The following is a 13,505-nucleotide window of genomic DNA, read 5'->3' as shown; positions in this document are numbered from 1 at the left end:
AGAGCGTGCGGAGGGTGGGGGCGGTGTGGGAGGGGGAGGACGAGGGGCCCCCGACGCCCACGTCAGAGGAAGAGAGGTGGGCGGAGCAAGAGGAGTTGATGAGAGCGGAGAGGGCGAGGTCGCGGGTGGGGGGGAGTGTCAGGGGGTCGCGGGGGCAGGCAGGGACGGCCGTGACGGCTTTGAGGCCCGATGGTGCCGGGGCCCACTCAGGTTCGAGCGGCCTGAGGGGTAGGGGGGATCCAAGCCGGCGGCTGTTGGCAGAGTCCGGGGGAGTACGGCGGGGCGCAAGACGGCCCCATGTCGCCATCATGAAGCAGTAGGGCGGTCTGCGGCGGCCATCTCTCCGGCGCGGGAGCAGGCAACGGAGGCGGGGGTGAAAGGGTCACGGGTGTCTGGCACTGTGAGTGGCAAGGTTGTGAAGAGAGCGGTGAGAGAGGTGCTGTGGGTGCCGGAAGGTGTGGAGGCAGAGGTGGAGTTGGATTATGGTGAGGAGAGTGAGGAGCTTGAGGACAGGGAGGTGAGGGATGACTGTGACCTGACGGGCGCGGGCAAGGACAACAGAGAGGTTGGTGTGTTACAGGTGCCCCAGAGACCGGCGGACAAAGAGACGGCAGTGACACGACGGGCAGCCCCCTCCGGAGGACGGCCCAGCGAGCGACATCCGACATTGGCAGGTGAGCAGGCTTGGTGGTCTGTGTGGGATGGTGGCCCAAAAGGTGGGAGGAAGAAGGCTTGTAGGTCGATTGGGGTGGGAGAGGGTTCAGTGAGGGAAGTTGGGGAGGCTCCGAAGGGCGGGCTCGCGAAAGGGGACAAATCGGTCGAGGGCAAGGTGGTGACTTCGGCAGGGGTGCAGACAGAGAAGGATGACGGGCCTGGTGATAAGGGGGACAAGTCAGGGGTTAAGCTCCCGAAAAAGCTGCCCTACATGGGTTTGGCTATGCCCTTGGGGTCGCATCTGTCCGAGAAGATTAGGGGTAAGATCTGGAAGCACGAATACGTGGACGTGTTTAAATTGTTGCATAGGGAGGTGCAGGCCAAGGAGGGCTCAAAGGAGGAGGAATGGGAGCTGACTAGGTGGCCGAGGGTACCCGTGACCATGGAGAATTGGACCTCGGCATTTCTCATTTATGCGAGCATATATTGCGAGAAACATCCCGACAGGGCAATCGCATTATGGAAGTATATGGACATAATTAGGAAGGCTCAAATGCTGTTTGGGGGTTTCGCCTGGCTGAGTTATGATGAGGAGTTCAGGGCGTGGGTTAGAGCGAACCCCGAGAAGCATTGGGGTGAGGTGGACCAAGAATTATGGATGCAATGGATGGCGTCAACGCATTCCTCAGCATCGACGCACACGGCTAGTGGTTTGCCAGTAATGTACCGGTCTTTTCAGTTGCGTCCCACCCACAGTGGGGCGGGAGGAAACGCAGCAAGTACAGGGGGCGCAGGACAGGCCAGCAAGCCCGGCACTTGCAATACTGGGGCCTGTTGGAGCTACAATCGGGGATATTGTTCCAGGTATCCGTGCAAGTTCAAGCACGAGTGTTCTAAGTGCGGGGGGAAGCACGCCCTTACGCAATGTTTTACGCTCACCACTCCTTCCGAACAATGGAGGAATTCCAAAGGTAGGGGCAAGCTGGACAGAAGGGCCCCTACACCGGTTAAGGTGGAGGCGATGGCCCCATGGCTCTCCCTTTACCCGGACAGGGAGGCCGCCTTGAAGATTCAGTGGGGCTTTACGGAAGGTTTTTGGGTTGGTTATCAAGGTCCCAGATCACGGAGATGGGCTGACAATCTCAAATCAGCGAAGGAATTGCCGGGGGTGGTGGTGGCCAAACTCTTGAAGGAGGTGGAGGAAGGGAGGATTGCGGGCCCCTTTTATGACTGGCGGATGGAGGATTTGATTATTTCTCCGTTGGGGGTGGTGCCTAAAAAGGAGGAGGGTGAGTTTCGCAAGATTCATCACCTTTCATGGCCAGAGGGACAGTCTGTGAACGATTTCATCGCGGAGGAGGATTCACGGGTGCTTTATGCGTCGGTGGATGATGCGATCCGCCTTGTGCGGGTGTGTGGGCCGGGAGCGGAATTGGCGAAATGTGATGTGAAGTCGGCTTTCCGCTTGCTGCCTATACACCCTGCGGATTTTGCGCTCCTCGGAATGCAGTTCGGGGGGGCCATCTTCGTGGACAAAGTCCTGCCCATGGGGTGTGCGATTTCATGCGCATTGTTCGAAATGTTTAGCACTTTCCTGCAGTGGGCATTTACGCAGCTGAGTGGGCATTGGGATGTCACGCACTATCTGGACGATTTCCTGTTCCTCGGGAGGGTGCGTTCGGGGGACTGTGGCAGGGCTCTGACGGGGTTCCGGGAGTTGGCAAGGCAATTTGGGGTCCCTTTGGCACCTGAAAAGACAAGTGGGCCGTGTTGCGTTTTGACATTCTTGGGCATTGAGCTGGATTCCATTCAGTGGACAGCGAGGCTCCCGGCCGCAAAGGTAGTGGAAATTCAGGAGTGTCTCCAATGGGCGATTGGTGAGAAGAGGATCGCGTTGAGGGCGGTGCAGCGGCTGTTGGGGTTCTTGAACTTTGCACGCAGGGTGGTCAGGGAGGGACGGACGTTCTGCAGACGGCTCGGCATGGCCATGTCGGGGGCAGTGCTTCCACACCACAGGGTCAGGATCTCCATGGGAGTGAGGGCGGATCTGCGGACATGGCTGTTGTTCTTGATGGATTTCAATGGGGTGTCTTTGGACTTTGCGTTGGAAAAAACGGTTTGGCAAATCCAAATTTACTCTGATGCGGCTGGGTCGGCTGGTTTTGGCATTTTCTGGGATGGGAGGTGGTGCGCAGAGACCTGGCTGGATCACTGGATGAAGCAGAGGAGGAGCATTGCATTTTTGGAATTCTTTCCTTTGTTGGTGGCTCTTGAAGTGTGGGGTCCCGAGTTTCAGAACAGGGCGGTGTTGTTCCATGTGGACAACATGACGGTGGTCGAGTTGGTCAACCGGCAGAGGGCAAGGGACCTGAGGGTGTTGCGTTTGTTGAGAAGTTTCATGCTGAAGTGTTTGCGTCTGAATGTGATTTTTCGAGCCAAGCATGTTACCGGGGCGAATAATGACATTGCGGATGCTTTGTCTCGTTCGCAGTGGCAGCGATTCCAGCGATTGCCACCTGGAGCGGATCTGTGCAAGACGGGGCTGACGGATGGCATTTGGGCCCTGGGGGAGTGAGGGTGGTAGGCCTAGTGGAGAAGTCTGTTGCTGCTACCACCAGGCGGACCTACAGACTGGCGTGGGCGGAGTTTGGAGCTTTTATGGACTGGAGCAGGGATTCTGCCTCTGGGGAACAGGCGACAGTGGAGCGAGGAGTGTTACAGTTTGTATTGCACTGCATGGACAATGGGTTGTCGGCTGCAACCATTTCAGGGAAGTTGGCAGGAGTGTCATTTTATTGTTGTTTGTTTTTTGGTTTTGACCCTACAAAGAGTGTAATTGTGAGTAGGGTGCTACGGGGTTGGAGCAGGGAGAGAGTGGGGAGGACTGTTCCGAGGGAGGCCATAACGTTTGAGGTGTTGGTCCAGTTGGTGGCGGCGTTACCGCTCTGTTGTTATGAGGAGTTTGAGGTTCGGATCTTTCGCTTGTGTATGATTTGGATGTTTTTTGGGGCATTTCGGGTGTCAGTTGGGACGGGGCAACTGGGTGTGGTTGAATGAGAATGGTGGTGGGAGTGTATGCCCGGTGGCTGAATGGAGGTCATTTGTGCTGGCTACACAGGTAGGGGAAGGGGAGATTTTCTGTCACAGGTCGGGGGCACGGGTGACGGCAGGGCAGTTGTTGGCAGTGCTGCGCATGGCATTGGTGTGTTTGGGTTTGGAGCCGGCGGGTTTTGGAACTCACTCGTTTCGGATTGGGGCAGCGACGGCGGCAGCCCGGCTGGGGTGGTCCTGGGATAGGATTCGGCAGATTGGGAGATGGAGGTCAGGGTGCTGTGAGCGGTATGTGAGGAAGTGATAGGGCTGGTTGCTGAGAGATGGAGACTGTGGGGGATGGGGGTGGCTTCTTTTCTGTGTGTATCTAACATCTGTTTCTCCCTTAGGTTGCGTGGGAGGACCTGGGGCCAAGACGGTCACATGGATTGTGGGGCATTCCTTTGTGCACTGGGCGTCAAAATATGCGGAGCAACAGGTGTACGGCCGTAACCTGGGACTCAAAGGACAACATCACGAGGTGCACTGGTGGGGAAAAGGGGGAATGCGATGGGGGGCACTACTGCCCTGGCTCGCGAAGATGGTCCCACAGAAGGGCTGCCCGGATCTGTTGATCGTCCATTTGGGGGAGAATGATTTGGTTCGGCTGTCGGGTTTGGCGCTCTTACAGTGGATGCAAAGAGACTTGGAGGTACTGAAGCACAGGCTGGCAGGGACTTGCATCGCCTGGACTGAATTTGTTCCGAGGAGAATCTGGAGAGGCGCTGTTAAGCATGGGGCAATTGAAAAGGCGAGACGGAAACTTAATAGAGCAATGCGCGTTTTTTGTGGGGAACAAGACATTAAGGTGATCAGTCACCCGGGACTGCGACTGGAGGAACCACTACTTTTTAGGGATGACGGAGTGCATCTTTCCAGAATGGGGAACGCGTACTACATGATGGAAATGAGAGATGTGGTCAGCAAGCTCTGGAATGAGGCAATCTGGTGTCGCAGGGATGTGTGAGCGGGCGGGGAGGTGTCTGCGTGGTCCCGGCCTAGGGGGTGGGGCAGGTATCCGCCCTAATGGGGGCTACCTGGTTGGCAGTACTTTAGAGGGGTGGGGGGAGTCATTAGTGGGCACACCCATCCCTCGGGGGGGAAGAGTGAACGAGGTGGGGGTAATGGAGGCATGAGTGAAATGGCCGATGAGAGCGGGGAGGATGCAAGGAGGTTTGTGGAATGGTGAGGAACGCAAGGGACATGGAGTGGTACAAAAGGGGAGTGTGGAGTGGGTGAAAGGAGTGAAGGATTATAGAGTTTTGTGGGGAAGTTGTTATTCAGGTAATGTTTGGTTATTGTTTATTGTTGTGCAGCCTGGTCCTAATAAATGGCCTTTTACGCTTAAGACACTGTGTGGTCTGTTTATTGCGCGATGCCGGGCCCCGGGGGAAGCAGAGTCGCAGACTAGTTTTCCCCCGGGGTCATTCGCGCAGGGGTAGGACCAGGTAGGGTCAAGGGGTGGAGTTAGGGGGTGGGTATAAGAGCACAGGGGAGGAAGGCGACTTCCTCTTCCTGCGCTCGGCACCATCGGGAGGGTTTAGCAAAGGCCACCCACCCACCCTGCAGTTGGGTTGGGGTTTAGGGTTGGCTAAAGCGTGCCAGTTTAGGACAGGCTGCGAGGGCTGGCGGTACTTTGGAGGGGTGGGGGGAGTCATTAGCGGGCACACCCATCCCTCGGGGGGGGAAGAGTGAACGAGGTGGGGGTAATGGAGGCATGAGTGAAATGGCCGATGAGAGCGGGGAGGATGCAAGGAGGTTTGTGGAATGGTGAGGAACGGAAGGGGCATGGAGTGGTACAAAAGGGGAGTGTGGAGTGGGTGAAAGGAGTGAAGGATTATAGAGTGTTGTGGGGAAGTTGTTATTCAGGTAATCTTTGGTTATTGTTTATTGTTGTGCAGCCTGGTCCTAATAAATGGCCTTTTACGCTTAAGACACGGTGTGGTCTGTTTATTGCGCGATATAAATACGGAACAACAAAAAAACACACTGAACTGCACAAACGTGGGCTTCGTTGGTAGGTTCCCGAGACCAGCTGTTAAATCATGTTATTTGTCAGCCATGTATTGATAGAAAAAAGGAACCTTTATCGCTGATACATGAGCGTTTGGCATTTCCTTCATTTCATATATTTTTACTTCTTCCAAGTCCCGTCGGGTGCCGGCCTCTTCGCGGCGTTCTTCAGTGTGCCAGGGACGGTCGCTTCCGCTCCAGCCCTGTCTGTCTGCCCGTTCCATCGTGGCGGGCGCTGGCTCACGTCACTCCCTCCTGACTGCGGTCATCCCTGGTTGAGTGGCTGGCATGATTTTTGTTTTCCCTCCTCTCGCTGCCAAGGTCAGGTTCTGTGAGACTGGCAGTTGATAAGCAGCATACTGATCATTTGCTGCTGACAGAACGGGCTTCATGCTTCAGGGCCGTAGGACACGAAGAAAGGCAGCAGCCGCCCAGGAATACCCTTGTCTGAGTCACTTCGAAGAGGGGCGGGGGCTGCTGTGTATTTTATCTCATAGTTTGATCAGGCTGACGATCTAATTTACCTGCAGAGAATCAATTTGGATATATTCCCTGAAGGGCACATCTACAGTGGGGTACATATCCTATGAATACATTAGTAGCCATTAGCATAAATCCACAGCTTTCTTCTGGGTAGGAGACCAGAGCCTCTTCCCAAATGTTTGTTTAGTATATGGCGCCTTATTTAACTAAGGGCATGCCTTTTAAAATAAAACATTTGCTTCATTCCAGAATGCTTAAAGAAGGGACGTGTTTTGTAATAAGGTTTCATTTTAAAAAAATGCATTTAGGTATTTGCAAACGTTGTGCGATAAATATGGGGCCTGGTTTATGGAGAAAAAAATTACACACGGCATGGAGGGCAGACTTACCTGTTTCGGTTCTTCATAAAACTTACCTTTTCGGACAGGTGGACCTTACACCAGTCAAGAGAGACACATGTGAGAGAATATCACTGTCACACGTATGCCTCTTTCAAAACGACATACTTAAAATACACGTATACTCGTGGATTTTGATGCATGCTTTATCTTTTTTATTCTGTAGTATTTTCGCTGTGCTTTTAAAAATGAGTATATTTTGTTATTATCTGCACTTTTAGTGTAGTACTGCACGTGGATGTTTTTAGTGCAATTCACATGAGCTAAAAGTGGGGTGAATGCAGTGGTTCGTATTTATGACTGCCCACTAAGGAACACCTTAGTGTTAGTTCAATAGATTTACAAAGTTAAATTGCTACTCTTACCCTTCTTCTCTGGGACGCTGGTAAAGTAGCTTAGACATTTTGAGAGCATTTCACAAATTCGAGCCATTTGAGCGCCAAAGGTTCACTTAGGTGCACACATCGTAGGGTATTAAGGTACAATTACCTCCTCGCCAGACTGGAGTAATGAACATTACAAGAAACTAGGGCATTACCTCTTAAGTCACTCTTCCTCGTCTCAGTCCTAACAAAAAGAGGCCGACCTCACTTCTTTAGTTCAGAGACAAGAAAGACAAACTAATGAAAATTACTAGTACAGTGGATTCGCGGAGCGCATGAATTTGAAGAACATTTATCTTTTGTGATTTTGTGATAATTGATTTGTAGTTAGAAAGTCGCCTGCACAAGCCTTGATAGAGTTGCCAAGATGTCAAACGGGTCACCTGCTTTCTCTTAAAAAAAAAAATGCATTAGCCAAAAGGTACAAAAGTAAACAAAAGCACCACAATCACATAATTAACATCACTTAATTCATTAATACCAGATAATCTGAAAGCACTCAAGCCATAATATCCAACTACATGTAATATACATTACTATTAGTAAAAGAGCAACAAAAAAGAGCCTTTTTCCTCCCCGATTAAGGCAGCTCATACTCGAGTCGATTGCTCCTCATATCTTTTGTTGAGCCATTTAGTCATAGGTGCCCAAATCTTACAGCCTTTCTCCCTTGCCCGCCAGCCCTTATTTTTATACAGAGCCATTTCCTGTACATGTATACTCAGCAGGCGGTGGAGCCATGCTATATATGCAGGAGGTTCCGAATCCCTCCATGCCGTGGCTATCAATAACCTAGCAACTGCTATTGTAATAAATACAAAATCTCTGTGTGATGTTGATAGCTCAGCTCGATTATCGTACCCAAGTAATATCATCGGTGGGCTGAGAGTAATTGCACAATTAATTGTTTCTTGCCAACATTTTTCTATACCTTTTTTTAGAGGGATCAGGGTGTTACATGCATAAAACATATGAATACTGTCCACAGGGCTGTATTGACACCTTGGGCATTCATCCTTCTCACATTTCCCCCATTCGAAAAGTTTCGCGGGGGTGTAGTACAGATTAAACAGGGTCTTGTAGTGTTGAGCCTTGAGATTTGCTGCTAAAAAAAAATTCTCCCCCAATTCCAGTGGCATATTTAGATCAACCTCATCGTCCCCCATTTTATCTGCCCAAGTCGTCAGGAAGGGTTTCCATAAGTATGTTATAGTAATCCCCAGTACAACTATCCCCCGATATACCATATCCAGTAACGGTATTGCCCCAAGGTTAACAGACCCTTTAGCCAGATTTTTAAGGCATCCCCTTAATTGAATGTATTTAAAATATGACCTACAATCGATTCACAATTTCTGAACTAATTGGGAAAAGGATATAATCTCTAAGTTATTATTGTATACGCTCGCAACACTTTGTTTATACCAGCTCGCTCCCATCCCCGAGCCAAGCCATCGTATGCCTCAGCTGGAAGGAATGAAGAGCTCCATAAAGGAGTATATCCATTATATTTTGAAATTTTCAATATTCGACTAACTTTATTCTATACCTTCCTAGCTGCCTTTAAGCATTTAAATATGGTTCTTTTATATTAACTGGGCTCAAATTGTCTAAGGAAGAGCCCCGTTGCTTCCTCACCGATGGCTAAATGGTAGATAGAGGGTAGACCATCCTCCCTTCTAGACCTATCTGTTATCAGCAGGTCACCTATCTGCTGCAGAATAGCTGCCCAGTGATAGAAAAGTACATTCGGAGCGGGCCAGCAGCCTCTCTGCTGTGGAAGAGATAACAGTCTCTGAGCACATCTTGCTTTTTGATAATGCCAAATAAATTTAGAACACATTGAGTTCATTTTCTGTATTGTGGTAGATAGCAATTCTAAAGGGATTGAGCGGAATAGATATAGTATTCTGGGGAAGATTTTCATTTTCAGTACATTGACCCTGCCTACTATTGTTAGGTGCTGTTTATCCAGCCGTCATAACTCTGTACTGATATCGTCCAGCACTGGGTCAAGGTTATTTGGCCATGGTGCATCCATATCGGATCCTATCCTGACCCCCAAGTACATAGCTGATTCAATCTGGGGCTGATCTTGTATGTTGCTATGTCTAGGACAGATTATCTGTGTCTTCCCCTTGCTCAATTGGTATCCCGATCGGCTCCTGAATTCCTCCACCATATTCTCAATCTCTATAATTGCCGTCTCTGGCTTGGATGTAATAACGGCAATATTGTCCACATAGCCCAGCACCTTGGTCTCGTAGCGGTTAGTAATTATCAGTTCAATTGCGGAGTTCAAAATTATCTGATTAACAAAGGATCCAAATATATGGCGAAGAGAATTGGGGAGCAAGGGCATCCCTGCCTAGCTCCCCTGGCTACCTTGAGTCGTCCCGAGGTGTTTCCCATGACCTGCAGGCTTGCATATGGTCTATAGTACATCGCCCGAATAGCTGTAATCAATTGGGAGCCGAACCCCCTCTCTGATAAAGATTCCCAAAGATATTGCCATGCCACGCGATCGAAGGCTTTCTCGGCGTCTAAGAGGATCACAGCCATTCCGTCGCCTGTAACCTCAGCTACGTCCAATAAGGAGATCACCCGTCTTATGTGATCCGTAGTTCCCCTGCCAGGTATAAAGCCATGTTGCCATGGCAAAGCTAGTTTGGCTATGACCCTCTGAATCCGGTTGGCTAAAGCTTTGGAATAGATTTTGGCATCGGAATTTATCAAAGAAATAGGGCGGTACGAGACGGGCAGCTCTGGTGGTTTCCCCTTCTTGGGGAATATTATTATGTCTGTTTCTCGCTTCCTCAAAGCTGCACGTCTAAAAAGAGATTGTGTAGAAATAGGGCCAAATCGTAATGAAGTAATTTATACAGCTCGATCAGAATTGTATCTGACCCGGATGCCTTCCCTGAAGATAAGGAATTTGGAGCGATCACTATTTCTTCCAATGTAAATTCTGTTTCCACCTCTAATCGTATATCTCTGTTGATTTTACTCAGCAATTGGAAACTCTTCCCGTAGACACTTGTGTAGTATCAATGGGATCTGGTTGGTATAGTTTTTGGTAAAACTGTTCAAAAACTCCCATAATCTTTGCAGAATTGGTTTCGTACTGCCCTTCGGTATTCTTGATTTTGGTTATAGTATTCCTAGATACCTTTTGTCTAGGCCGAAGGGCCAGTAGTCTACCGGCCGTTTACCGATATTCATACATCTCTCTTTGATGTTGTTGATACGCCTTGGCCACTTGTATCTGAAAATAGCTATTTATTGTTGATTTAGCGATAGCTATTTTAATCATAACCTCGCTTAATCTCTGCTGATCCCCCAGACAAATCAAGCTAGTGTGTTCTGTCTTCCACTGTGTCAGTCGTGCCATTAGGGATTTGATCTGATTTCTACACGCCTTCCGCTTCTGGCCAACATAGCTTATCACTTCCCCCCTTAAGCCAGCTTTGAATGCATCCCACACTATAGTACGGGAAGCGCTATAGTGATTCATATAAAAAAACTCTCTTGCCCATTTTTTGATCTGACTCATAAATTCCTCATCACCTAGCAATTTTCTATCGAAGGACCAACAGCAATGTTTCCCTTTCATTCCTTGACGTGTTATTTCCAGCAAGAGTGGGTTGTGGTCTGATAAAAATTTGGGGAAATTTTGTTATCTCCACCTCATCAAGAATCCTAGCAGGGGCCATAAAGTAGTCTAAGTGATCATATTTTTTTTTTTTTTTAAATAATTTTATTGTTTTGTAAAACAGTGAAAACAGTAGGACATTGAAACGAACCTCGTATACATACCCTCAGAAAGAGCACCACCCCATTGCACAATCCCTCAACCAACCCAAGTTCTAATGCATTTCGAAAGACTCCGATTCCCCACCCCCCCACCGGTTCCCTTAGCCATCCGAGTCAGAGGATTCCTCATCGGAAAGAGGCGGTGGCTCGCATATTTCTCCCCTGTACTTGTTCCATGCCCCCCAGACCTTGGCCCACTTGCGGGGACATCCCCGTCTAATGTATACAGAACGCTCTGCAAACATGGCTGCGTCCATTTCCTTGCGCCACGTGGAGAGCAGCGGCACCTCTTCTGCACCCCATTTTTGGGCTATATTTCTTTTGGCCGTTATGATGCCCAGCGTCACCCAACCCTGCGTCTGACGATTAAGGTCATTGGGCTCCCACACATTTATCAAGCAGCGTCTAGGTTCCGGCAACAGCGATATCCCACACACCTGTGACATTGTACGCAGCACTCTTTTCCAAAAGTCTTGAATGATTGGGCAGTCCCAGATAGTGTGGTAAAAGGTTCCCTCCTCCCCACAACCCCGCAAGCAGAAGGGATGTGGCGCCCGGCCCAGCTTGTGTAGTAAGCATCTGGTGTAGTAGGAGCGATGCAATATACGAAGTTGCACCAGTCGCAGCCTTGAGGGTATACCCGCCTCGCGCGGCGAGGCCAGTGCCTCACGCCACTCTGGGTCATCAAGATCGCCCAGCTCGTCAGCCCACCGCTCCCGCAGGGTCCCCATAGGGTCCGGTAGATTGTTGACCAGCTTGCGGTACGTGAAGGAAGTGGCCTTCTTTGGCATATATTCCGTCAGCAACCTGTCCTCCAGCGGGGACGCCTCCGGAACCTTCGCTCCAGGAGCCAGCTGTGTCATTAAGGCATGCCTCATCTGGAGGTAGCGGAACCATTCCGAGGGGGCCAGCTCGTATTGCTGCTGCAGGCTCGCAAACCGAACAACCTCCCCCTTTTGCCACACATCGCCGATCGTCGATATTCCAATGGTATCCCAAGCGTCGAAGCCCTTGCTGTCTCTCAGACGTCCCAGCTTCCTGGCATCCCACAGAGGTGTTAGCTGAGTCAAGACTCCTCGCCATCCCAACCTGGCCTGAGCAGCATGCCAGATGGATATAGTCTGCCGCAGGGGGCCGATCATCCTCGAGATCAGTCGGGTGTCATACAGCGGGGACAGCATACCCCTCTCACCCAGTGCGTCCCTATCCGCCTTGAATGCCGGGTCAGATTGAGGTGCGTGGAGCCACTGGTTGATCACCTTCAGTTGCGCCGCCCAGTAATAAAGCTGGATATCCGGGAGTGCAATTCCCCCATCATACCACCCGCAAACCAGCTTGGACTGCGCTATGCGCGCCGGCTTGTTGCCCCAGAGCAGGCTGGACACCTGTGCCGCTATCGTACGGAAGTAGGCCGGAGGCACCTGGAATGGGGTATTCTCCAGTACATAGAGAAACCGCGGCAGAGCCATCATCTTGAAGAGCGCCGCTCTTCCGACCAGGGTCAGGGGCAGCGCTCCCCAGTACTGCACGTCCCGCTTCAGGCGGTCTATCTGAGGGCTTAGATTGCGCTTGAAGAATTCCGTCTGATCCAGCGCGATATGTATTCCCAGGTATTTGAAAGACTCCTCCGCCACCCGGAGCGGGCAACTCGACGGTAGCCGCGGGAGTGGGCCCCTTAGTACCAGGAGGACCGACTTCGACCAGTTAATGGTGTACCCAGACGCCCGGCCAAAAATCTCGCAGATGTTCAAGAGCGTCAGGATGGAACTCCTCGGGGAGGACAAATATAGCAGTATGTCATCCGCGTAGAGGGAGACGCGGTCCTCCCAGTCGGCGGACCACCGGAGGCCCCGCATCATGGGCTCCCAGCGGATCCAAGCCGCCAACGGCTCAAGCACTAGGGCGAAAAGCAGAGGTGACAGAGGGCAGCCCTGTCTCGTGCCACGCGTCAATGGAAAGTCCTCCGACATGTGTCCGTTGGCCGTGACATGGGCTAGAGGTTTAGTATAGAGGAGCTGGACCCAGGCACAGAATTTCGGTCCGAACCCCAGATGCTGGAGTACCGCGAAAAGAAAGGGCCACTCCACCATGTCGAACGCCATTCGGGCGTCAAGGGAAAGAATAACAGCCGGTTCCTGCAACCGCTCCACGCGGGCCAGCACCCCATGCAGCCGCCTCAGATTGTGAGACGTACTCCTGCCAGGCATAAAACCGGATTGATCCGGGTGTACAATGTCAGATAAGTGAGGTGTGAGCCGGGCGGCCAACACCTTCGCGAGGATCTTTGCCTCCGCGTTGATCAGTGAAATGGGACGGTATGAGGTGCATCGGTCCACCGGCCTACCCGGCTTCGGAATTACCACAATGGTGGCCGTCCGCTGGTCCTCAGGGAGTTCCCCCACCTCAAGGCAGTGCGTGAACATATTCAGCAGGTGCGGCGCTAACGTCTTGGAGAGTCGTTGGTAAAGTTCGATTGGGATGCCGTTCGGTCCGAGCGCCTTACCGGGCTGCAGCGCGCCGATAGCCGCCTGGAGCTCCTCCACCGTGAGCTCAGCCTCAAGCGTCTCTCGAGCCTCAGGGGAGAGCTTGGGCATCTGCAGGTCCTTGATGTAAGTCAGTGCCATCTCCACCGTCATGGTCGAGCTGGAGGAGTAGACTTCACGGAAGTGCT

The 13,505-nt window shown here is 51.3% G+C and overlaps 1 protein-coding gene across 1 annotated transcript; it reads left to right on the top strand.

Moving 5' to 3' along the window:
- The first annotated feature begins 1,675 nt into the window (after positions 1-1,675).
- Positions 1,676-4,711, top strand: LOC146801953 (uncharacterized). The gene is made up of 2 exons (XM_085623722.1): positions 1,676-1,943; positions 4,095-4,711. Exons 1-2 carry the CDS (start codon positions 1,676-1,678, stop codon positions 4,709-4,711), a joined length of 885 nt encoding a protein of 294 aa, XP_085479848.1.
- The last annotated feature ends 8,794 nt before the right edge of the window (positions 4,712-13,505 follow it).

This window comes from Triturus cristatus, chromosome 8 (assembly GCF_964204655.1).
Source record: "Triturus cristatus chromosome 8, aTriCri1.1, whole genome shotgun sequence".
Lineage (NCBI taxonomy): Eukaryota > Metazoa > Chordata > Amphibia > Caudata > Salamandridae > Triturus > Triturus cristatus.
The sequence above is the reverse complement of the archived record's forward strand: the minus strand, read 5'-3'. Positions and strand labels throughout refer to the sequence as shown.